This window comes from Hyalella azteca, unplaced genomic scaffold (assembly GCF_000764305.2).
Source record: "Hyalella azteca isolate HAZT.00-mixed unplaced genomic scaffold, Hazt_2.0.2 contig9419, whole genome shotgun sequence".
Classification (NCBI taxonomy): Eukaryota; Metazoa; Arthropoda; class Malacostraca; order Amphipoda; family Hyalellidae; genus Hyalella; species Hyalella azteca.
Window position 1 is genome coordinate 62,189 of NW_025939491.1, and position 11,296 is coordinate 73,484.

The 11,296-nt window shown below is 39.0% G+C and overlaps 1 protein-coding gene across 1 annotated transcript; it reads left to right on the plus strand.

Moving 5' to 3' along the window:
* Positions 1 to 458: 458 nt before the first annotated feature.
* On the plus strand, positions 459 to 9,900 carry LOC108683395 (fasciculation and elongation protein zeta-2). The gene is made up of 7 exons (XM_018172707.2): positions 459 to 831; positions 1,548 to 1,656; positions 2,310 to 2,492; positions 2,919 to 3,269; positions 3,540 to 3,615; positions 4,910 to 4,975; positions 5,579 to 9,900. The coding sequence occupies exons 1-7, from the start codon at positions 506 to 508 to the stop codon at positions 5,593 to 5,595; spliced, it is 1,128 nt and encodes a 375-aa protein (XP_018028196.1). The 5' UTR covers positions 459 to 505; the 3' UTR covers positions 5,596 to 9,900.
* The last annotated feature ends 1,396 nt before the right edge of the window (positions 9,901 to 11,296 follow it).

Genomic DNA, 11,296 nt, shown 5'->3' on the forward strand with positions numbered 1-11,296 from the left:
TCTTTGAACTGTACGTTTTCAATTCTTAGCCAAAATTTATGACTTTTGTCGAAAAAAAACACGGTTTAGCTATCGTTTTGAGCTTGGAAATACGACTAATAATTATTATATTTTATTAATAGTTTATGAGTCATTAGGTATTTTTATTTGATTTAACGCACAATTGAAATAACAGTTTGCATGCAATTTCACTAACGAGCAAAACTACGCTGTAGTTTTCTTACGTAACCAGCGAAATTATAGAAGTATCGTTCATAAATTTTAAGTGCCCATTCCTCAGTTTTACCTCTACCATGCGAAACTGTATAAATGTACATATGATTAATAGTGAATCCTAAGCCTATTACAACCAGCATATTTAGGGTATGGATGCGTGCATGGCCCATGTTTTGCAGCCTTTAGGCAGACCAGCGAAAGAGTGGCAGAGACAGACACTTGAACTTGAAGGCAAGGCATCAGTAAGATCAGTTCCGTGCTACGGGGTGGTCGGTTACTCCGCGTAATCATGCCTGAAATTAAAGTGTCTGTGCCTCTTGCAAAGTTTGATAACGACGAATGGGACGAGTTTTCTGATTTTCAGTCTTCAAGTGAACCCAACAGAAATAAAAATGTATCCCGAACCGTTGTATCTACTCCAAATGATAATGACGTTTTGGACAACATGTCTGATACCACCGACAACTTGGACGACACATTTTCGACCTCCTTAGAAGACCTTGTCAACACATTTGATGAGAAAATAACCAAATGTTTTCACAATTATGAAGACGAAGTTGATAAATATGCTCCAGTACAAGTTAGATCACAGGAAGAAATTATGAATGACTGCCAGTGAGTATATTTGCATGTGAGAACTCTATATTATTGTGTTGTATATCGAGACCATCTAGGGCGGAGTTCGGCCAACGTAGCCAGACGCACGATCACCAATCGATGGATGCATGTGTCGCCTAAGGCTAAGGTTACGCGTTTATTTTGCGATGAATCATTAATGGGTCGCCACGTCGATTTAATCTTTCTTTTTATTAAAAAATGACGTAAATGAACAAAATATTTTCATTTGTTCATTTTGTAAAGCTCAAGACGCAACAAAAAGTTTTAACATTTAATCTTTTTCCATGCTAATCATCGAAAAATTATCAGGTTATGACACCAGTAATTATATGTAGAGTTTTCACTAATTAAATTTGATTTTAATATAAAATTAGACGCTCGTGAACGGGTAAGTTTTGTTTTCTGTAATAATTTCAAGACGAGGATACGGTATTGTTAAGCTTCTAATAGAATAAATAACACAAAAATTCACTACAAATGAAGTTGATGAACTGCTGCGTGACAGAATTCATGCCATTTATTTTGATGGAACACTTTTATATCTAACACTAATATTCACCTGGATATTGATAAAATGTACTTAGGCAAGTAAGTTTGGTCAGCTGACAGAGCTTATACTAGAATGCTGACGTAGGTAGGTACGTCGTAGTGGGTCGTACGATATTCTATTTTTTTATAGTTGAAGTTAAGACTTGTGAATATTCTATGTCCAGGATGTGGTGGACGATCACAGGAAATTTTGGCAACTTATTACCTATTGACTGGAGCAAGAGTCACACACGCCAGAAGTTTCTGCCTGTTCTCAACCTCAACTCGAACTTGGTGAGCAGTGAGCACTCGAGCAACCTTTTGGCACGTTCATACTTGCAGAAAACAATCGTTGTACATTTAAGAACTTTATTAGGTATAAAATTATTTTGCGACGCATCTTCGCGCATTCATCCTTGCATAAAAACATCGTTGCACATTTAAAAAAGTTTATATGTATGAAATTAACGAATTACAATTCGTATACAATCTATTGGGGGAATTGATTTCGGCCGAAATTGTTTAGGTTTTGTTCCGAACTGAACAATTGATCAAATTTTGTTCGTTTTGTGAATATTTATGCACTTTGTATTCGTTTTTATCGTGCTTCCAACAACGCTACTAACGGCGATTGAAGCTTCTTGTGCTTTCAACACTTAATTTTCAGCCAAACTTACTTCCAGGCTTCATTAGCTATTGCTGGTTCTGATAATTAGATTATTTCCTGTGTATTTGACTGATCGGTTTATAACTGAATTTATTACGACGTCAATTGATTTCCGCGTGCCTGGCAGATAAGTTTGTTGCTGACGATTGTACGGTCGCTAGCTGCCTAAGCTGAGGCTAAGCGGGCCTTGCTGATATGTTTATTACTGACTATTGCACGTTCATGAGTAATTTTGCGGTCGTATTTGCGGCGACAATATGCTAATCGTATCCTGCCCCAGGATGGCACTTCGCCTGTGAGCACTGGCGCGACGCCCCTGGTAGGAGGTGACGAAGAGGAGGCCGTAGCGCAGGACCTGGACCTGCACACTCTCATCCTGGAGTCCGGGGATGGCACCACGCCCGGCGACCCGCCCCTCAAGACCGCCGACGAGGTCATCAGGGAGATCGACGACATCATGCAGGTCCGTGACTATACCGGCCTTATTTATCTGTCCTTTCCTATAGCGATAAGAAGAACCATCTCTAAGGTATCCGTGGTACCGTATCATCCATGTCGGTGACTTGACTCGCTCTACGCAGGTTGTATTTATATGTTTTTTGCCTATATTTACTTTTAGCCGTTTAAGTTATCCATTAGTTTTATTATTATGAGTTATCCTCTGAGGTGGATCGGTAGGTCGTTGTTTGTGGTGCAATTTAGGGGGTTGGACTCCAACTCCTAGGTTAGGGGGGTAGGACGCAGAGAGGGTGGTTAACAGTGGGCGTAAGTTTGCAGACGAAGCGAGGGAGGGAAGAAGCTGACAAATTAAATTAATATTAAGCTATATTAATGGCTTTCTGCGCCGCCATGATGGCTGTCACCTCCACAACTCGATGGTGCTGTGCAGGAGGGCAGCTCGAGTGAGGACGAGGGCTGCACGAGCAGCACGCACAGCAGCGTCGGGTCAGAGGCCGGCAGGTCGTCACTGCGGCCGCTGCCATCGCCGCTGTACCATGACAAGCTCAGCAGTCTCACGGTGTCTCAACTCAACGAGTGTCTCATGGAACTCGAGACCGTCATCAGCCAGTACTCTGAGACACTCATCTCGCAGCTCGCACTCAGGGATGAACTCGAGTTCCAGAAGGAGCTCAAGAACTCCTTCATCTCCCTGCTCCTTCAAGTACAGAATAAAAGACGGAACTTCAACGTCGATAAAAAGAATGTTAAAAAGTCCACCAATCATGGCGCTGGTCCTAAGGTGTGCAATATTTTACTGTCGCTACTTTATTTAACGTCTAGTGAAATATAGCTCTTTTAAATACAATAAAAAGGTTCACTGATCATAATGCCGTGCTATAAACAATGCTTGCCGTGCATTCTAAGGTAAATAATAACTTTTTATTTAATTTTCGTCTATATTGCTCACAGTGCGGATCTCGATGCTTTAAATAATAATTAATTATATCAATGCTTAAATATTCAGAAAATCTAACAAACCTTGTAGCTTAACGCCATGCCTCCTTGACAGTACCTGACAACGGTGATCCCTTACGACGTGGGCCACGGACCCCCGGACAACCAGAGCCTCCAGATCCTCAACAAAAGTAAGATGTCCAGGAGCCGTGCTAGCAAAAATTAATAGCCTTCCAGTAGAAATATAATAATTTAAAATAGCTGGACCTACCCATCACTTGTAAGATTTTGGCTGCTATGTTTACTCAGGCTGCTACGTGTACGTAAGCTGCTATGTATACGTAAGCTGCTACGTGTACGTAGGCTGCTGCGTGTACGTAGGCTGCTGCGTGTACGTAGGCGGCTGCGTGCACGTAGGCTGCTACGTGTACGTAGGCTGCTGCGTGTACGTAGGCTGCTATGTATATGTAAGCTACTACGTGCATGCAGGCTGCTATGTATACGTAAGCTGCTACGTGCACGCAGGCTGCCACCTACACACAGGCTTCAACGTGCACGGGCTGCTCTGTGTACGACATCAACTTTACAGAACAATGATTTTAGTGCAATTTATCGGTAACTCGGAATGTTGTTTCTAGTGTTATTTATTGTATTGTGCGGCACGGCATGTACGTGTGACATGTACATGTACGGCATGTACGTGTGGCATGCACATCAACACATTTTTCACCGACCTAAGCACTCGTAACAAGCATTTTTATTTGAGTTACTTCAAAATCGGTTGGTGTTACCATATAGAAGTCGTTCTCGTTTTATATTTTTTTCTCGTGCGGTATTTTTCGTTCTCGTGCGGTCTAACTAAATTTGTAGCTCCGCCTGTGTTAAGAAATTTCTTAGTAGTTACCCCTCGGGGGGGGGGGGGACTTCTGACGTGTGTCTGTGCTCGTCAGAAGTCCTATGGGATCTCGCGATCCTAGGGGGATTGTTCCTGAGCGCCCCACCGCTCGCGGTGTCTGACTGTAAGTCTCAGTTGTGGGGTTAAGTTATTATGTAGGTAGGATTCCTTACATTTCCCTTCTCTGTCTCTCTCGTGCGGGCGGCCGACGTCCCGTGTAAGCGACCTCTTGTTCGAGTGTCTTAGTTTCTGTTACTTTTCACCTGTCCCTCCTTTTCACTTCGTCTCTTTGAGATGCTAACACTGCTTCTTTTGAGCCAGCTTCAGCGGGCTGGACTATTGAGACCTTTCGCTCCTTATGGGTGATGATTCATTTTAGATTTTTAATAATTGAGACTTTCCGCCTCACTGGCGATGTTATCTTTTGAACTACGGTGCGAAATAGCTTGAAGCGCTAGCAAGCCATTCTAATACTACTTCTAATTCCCACTAAAAAGTCCTGCTAGCGTCTACAATACTCGTAAAAATAATCAGTTTCTGCGAGTTGTAATTGACTTGATATTAATAATGTCGTTGATATTTGCTTGCAGTTCTGGCGGCCATCAACGAGGACAGTCCCACGGTGCCAGCCCTGCTCACCGACTACATCCTCAAAGGTGAGAGCAGATATTCAATTGAATACAATAAAATGGACCTATAGATTACAATAAACTGAACCTATAGATTACAATAAACTGAACCTATAATTANCCCGAGAATACAATAAACTGGCCCCCGAGAATACAATAAACTGGCCCCAGAGAATCCAATAAACTGGCTCCTGAAAATCCACTAAACTGAGATTCATGACAGGAGACAAAAGCAAGAAGTTGAATTTGTTTATGTGAACTACTGTATATTGGTCATACCAGCTCGTTATATGCCAAGTTTTTATATAATCGGTGATAATGTCGTGTAATCAGCACGTGGATAGAAAACGAAACTAATAAAAATCTTGAAGGAGACGACATATTAGGAGAATATGTCGTCTCCTTATTGTAACATAAGGAGACGATATGCTGGTGAAATATACTCATATCGTGTCACTATGACTTCTCATTATCTCTTATATAAATGTCCGAATAATATTGTGAAGAAAACTTTTCATCTACCTTTGTTAGAGAGGTGAAAACTATTTTAATGCTGTCACTTGAGGATCGTGAATTAAAGATATTCCTGGTGTAGTTCCCTTTAATTCAATATCATTTGTCTGTTCCCAGTTCTGTGCCCGTCATAAAGGAAGACCTCACCGCTCTGCGTGCGAGAGCCGCTCTTCGCCGTGCCCCTCGACTTTTAGTCTAGCGCCTAGACGCTTCGAGTCTAGGCTATAATCGAGACTAATAGTCGAGTCTCTAGACTATTAGTCTCGTAGCGTTTGCTGCATGTCCCTCTTAAGGTGCGGCTTCAGAGAGCAATTATACTTGTGGATTGACATTGCGTGGAAGTTTTAACCTACTCGTCTGGCGCCATATTTTTCTCCCTGACGACTCTCAATTTATGTGAGTGTCATTTATTTAGTATCGTTCTCAAATGTATTATCATTATTGTTTGAATTAGACTATAATTTCTCATGAGTCTTTATTCTGTTGATGTGTTAAGCCGTGTCACATGCTACTTTCCTCTGTATTAACGAACGGCGTCGATCTCGACTGTTCCTGGACCAGTATATATAATTTAGTAGCTCTGAGAGGGCAGAGCTCGTGCAAATCTTAGTCAATGTAATCTAATTAATTATTATTTAATATAAGGTTTAACCTGTACGATGACCTGCTTACTTCGTAATTCTCGTCACAAAAGCAATCTCGGTCACACGTAAAGCGACTCTTGCACCATCACCTCAACGGCATATGATCTTTAAGACCAGATATTTCCGCTCCAGTTCCATGTTGTGAAGGGAATTTATTTATTTGGTACTAAGCTATATTTTATTTGGATGCGTCTCAATTGTTGAGCATCGGTTACTATGCAGTCTGTATCACAGATTTTTAATTGTCTTTCGGTTGTAAACTACCTGGCGAGTTCAGGCCTAGGAATACCGAAGTCCATACATAAGTGTTGTCGATATTCCATTCGATTGCCACTGCCTTTCCTGTGTGTGGAATCCCCTAGTATTTTAAGCTATTAGTAGGGAACTATTATTCCATTCCTATAATTTGAATGCAGTTTTCTTTGGAGCAATATAACTTTGAATGATTTCGAAGAACAGATTCAAACGTTTCTCTTTGTCATAGCTTCGAACGCTACTTCTACCCTAACATGTCTGGTTACAAATTACTATTTACATTTAATCTCATATTCGAATAATTTGAATATAAAGCTACCTAATATTTGAAAAAATTCCCTGCGATTTATTCTTATTTATCATTCACTTGGCAGCTTGCTGGTATTATCTTCATATGTTACGCTACATTGAGATCGCCTTGAGCGCCACGTATTCTAGTGTAGTCTTGATGAACCTAGACGTAATTATTGCAATAGGTAACATGGGTTCTGCTGAATAGAGTTAGGCGCTTTTTTCTGGGTAAAAGTGGTTAGTGGGTGCTCAGGTGGTTGATAATAACTAGTGTTTAGTTGTATAAGTAGTTTAATGGATCACGTTGGTGCTGGAACCTTAGAACTCGACCGGGGCTTGGAAAGATTTCCGCAACACGCGGGCGCGAACGGATTGGCAAAGTTTCTTTGAACTGTCTTGGTTTCCATGTGTTATTCAGTGAATTTTCTTGTTAACTTTGTCATCACTCAATTGGGGTTTGAGAGTTTTTATTATCGTTAATTAGGATCCCAGAAATATGTTGTACTAACAGAGATAACGTTGATTATTATAATGGTCGATGATTGTATATCAGGAATCATGAGCATCTTCTTAAGCATTTATATGATTTCTAATTTTTTCAAAACTAAATCATTATTTCGTATTTTGAATACATTTCAATTTATATCAAATTTTCCCTAACTAATGCAACCGCAGGCAAAAAGTTCGTAATTCTTCATGCCTGCCACGAATCGTGTAAATTCTCTTATATATTCATGTACTATCTTGACTTCCCGAAATATTATTCTGTATTTGTCATTCATTAAAATTATCACGAATATTACGTAGCTTTCGCTATCGTAGTTAAAAGGTTTACACTTCTTCATGCCTGCGTTTTAAAAATGATTGATCTGCATCTGATGATCCTTGATCCTAAGTCTCACTTCCCACGCAATAGAATGACTCGTCTTTGTAATCAAGACTACGTTCTCAATAATTGTCATCTGAATATTGGAAGAAATATAATTTGATATTATGCTCCATGTCGCCGTTCGAGTTCATAGCGTTCATTAGAGTGACTTAAGTAGTGTAATTGCTGACGCCTGTTCAAACTATCATGCTACCGCTGATGTCGCTTGTCTGCAACTGCTGGAATTTTTCCCCAATTTCTGTGCACATCTTTTACCTTTTTGCGAATAAGATGAGAGATCTTTTTTTATCTTTTTGGAAATATGTTTTTAGACGTTCTCGTTATAAGTCACGGCTGACGGACGTGTCTCTCGTACACGTTCTTTAGGGAATAAATTTTGTCACAATATCGCTGTGTCTCCGCAATGTTTTCTCACAATTTATAAAGGATTTTGAGTCAATGATCGAATTGATTCACAACAAAATTCGTTTATTTGTCAGCTTTCTTCTACATTTTATCTTCATGTTATGACTTGTCACAATGAAATGAGAAGTTGGCAGTCAAATTTTAATCGATTTTCCTTGCGTCTTTCACACGTAAATTTAAATTCAAATCATTTCTTCCTCTAATTCTTTTAATTGAGGACATTTTAACACCCTTCATGTTCCGAAAAATTCTTTTGCATTTGAGATATTTTTCAGCATCGCTTGTGTTCAATTGCTCGTACAATGTCACTCATGTTAGTGACTATGGTTGGTACTCCTGCTGATCTTCGGTTATTGATAAAATTGCTATGCTCGGACTAGTCAACGATAAATGCTTCTTTAATTTTTAGTAGCATTTAGATTTTCTCTGCCGAAGAATTCGTGTGTTTACTGGTTTAAAACATTTCAACTACGGCACAAAAATTCTTTAGAACTCCAGTTTTAGTACCGAAATTTCGTTTTCGCTTATTGGTTGTAATTCTGTTCCAGATTGTTCCGATGCTTAATACTGGCCTCTATTGTTAGTGATTAATTTTGTACACTTTTCGTGTTATATTCGTTCGCTCTGGCGCCTGCCTGCATACAAGGTTTTGATGCCACTAAACATTCTTCTGGCACAGTCATGCAATAATGTTAATTTTGTATACAACAATATATTTCAGCTTTCAACTCCAGATAGAATGCCGCAGAATTTTTTGTGTCCTCTATATTTTTTCTACGCTATGTTAATTAATTTTCACGAATATTACAAGTTTCTTGGTCTTCTGTGCTGTTTAATTCTAACTAATGTTTCTAGATGTATACCTAGTGAAATTATGCATGCCATTAGCGTTGCTTACATTTATTCTGTTATGAATTTTGTTTCAACTAGCTTTGTTATAAAAGAAATATTATCTTTACTTTCATTATGAACTGTATCCTGATAATCATTCATTTTATGTTTAAGAAACTATATTCGTGTCCATAATTTAGTAGAATTGAGATTGTTTTGAGACTATATTTGCTGTTTATTGTTGTTTGGTTTTAGCTGTCGTTAAGATGCAGATGTCTTAAAATCGTAATGCCGAAACAATTTATTAATTTTTTTTCGATAATAATCAAGTAGCTTTCGAAGTTTGTCATAGTTTGTTCGATACAAGCTTAGCCGCGAGTAAAGCTTGCATCGAGATTTTATTTTACACTACGTTTGTCTAACGTACTCTCACTCGATGCCAATAAATTCTTTAGATCCGTTATTTATATCGAGGAAGAACCATGAGATCTGTGTCTCAAATAAGTATTTTTTAGTATTTTTTGTTTCTTAAGAGATTTGATATTAATATCGTAATAGTAAATTAAAATGGCATCTTATTTGTTGCAAGGTTCCGGGATATAGGTAAGTATTTATCTAATTTTTAGTTCTGCAAATTTTTCGTGCTAAAAATTTTCAGTTGGCCAGTTTCTATGCAGTTTTCTGAAGCTTGCAAACAATGCTATACTTTTCAGTGACGTTTATTTCTACGGGGATAGAGCTTCGAGTGACGATGATCCCGACACGGCGTTGTCTTGTCTCGCTGATATTTGGGTATGCTGATCTCATGAATCGATTTGAACTATGAATCATGCATTTTCGCTAAAAATTTCCGTGTTATTATATCGATTGTTTTTTTAAGTTACTTCATTTCTGATTAGTTGCTGTGAGTTCAAATTGCCTTCGAAGTGAGTGCTACCTCGTATCCTCGCTATCACAAGTCTGTCGCAGTTCGCTCTACCTCTGAGGAGCGTAATTTCCCTACGACAGTACGAGGCCCCTACGTCACCCACAGTTCTGTTTATGGTAATTTTACTATTGCTTTTTTACTCCAGCATTCTGCACCGCTTCTCGTGTAATCTGTACTCAATAAAGGATCACTAACTTCAAAACTTTTTACGCTAATCCTATTATGCAGCAGGCTAGATCATTGTTCGTGTTAAAGACACTGAACATGTGAAGAAGAAGGGAACTTGGACGATAAAAACAGCTGTTTTGACTGGAGTTTTCCTATGCGATTAAACATTTTTTTAATGTAAAATTGAGGATAAATCCAGGAAATTGAAAGAAATAGGGGGGTGGGTGAATTATTTGTGACTACCGTAGCTAGTAGCTTACGGATTAGCGACTGGACATTGCATCGCTCAACGGTACACAATGCAAGATTTGGCAATATCTTGCAATTAAATAATACTTCACAATATAAAAGCAAAATTGCCGTTATAGCATCCGAACATATTTAGATTAGCAATAAAAAACTCATTGACTCTCATATTCCCAGTAAGATATTATATTTTCAACTAACACGAAAAATGGTCTATTGCGGATTAGCATATTTGTTTCCAAATTTGGCTAATAACATAAACAGTCTACAGTGCGGAATGGCAGCGAAAAATTGCTAACGGAGCAATTGCTTCTCTGATCATTGGCATGAGACGTTAACGGTCACACTCACAGTGCGCGTCTTATCATTATGGGAGTGATTCGAGTGACCTATACTATAGGCAGCAAACAGGAGCAGCTCCTCGTAAGTCGTAACCAACTTACCAAGGCCTCAAAGGCTCAATCACCTTCCTCTTCCTCACGAGTTCCGGCATCCCATGTGGCCGACGCTGGGGCTGGATCCTGGATGTAGCATGTAGACTACCTAGATATTGTGGACCTGAAGTTCTGAACACTTTCGTCAGCCAAAAAAACTGCACTTTAACTTATAGAAACCCAATGATCATGATCATGAATGATGCATCAGTAAACTTGAAAATAGGTATATTGTACACTACTACACTTGGAATATGATATGGAGTAATTTTGCCAGCTAACAATAAAAATATGTTGTCATGCACTAAATTTCCTTCAAACTTCAAAGTGAAGAATAGCTAGCGGGCCTTGTGTTCGAATTCCGATCGCTGTGTGAGCTGTATTGGAATACGACACACACGGTCACAGCTTGGATTTTGGAATTAGGTAGAACACTATTGAATATTGAACAGTGAACACTAGGTAGTTACACTTACACTACTTAATTAGGCTTTTAATTAAGATCTATTAAGCTTTTAATTAAGAAAATTTCCATTTTTGCACACAGCTTGCAATGAGCTGTGTGTGTCTAATTCCAAGCTGTGTTGAAATTAGTGGTATTATTGCAGATTAACTACATCCAAAAAAAAGGGTGTTTTTTTTTTAATTATATGTTTTTTGGGGTGTAGATTACGAATCTGAAATCCATTTTTGGCGGTCGGCATCGGAAAACCGATTTTTTTCGCGACTTACTAACATGGGGGT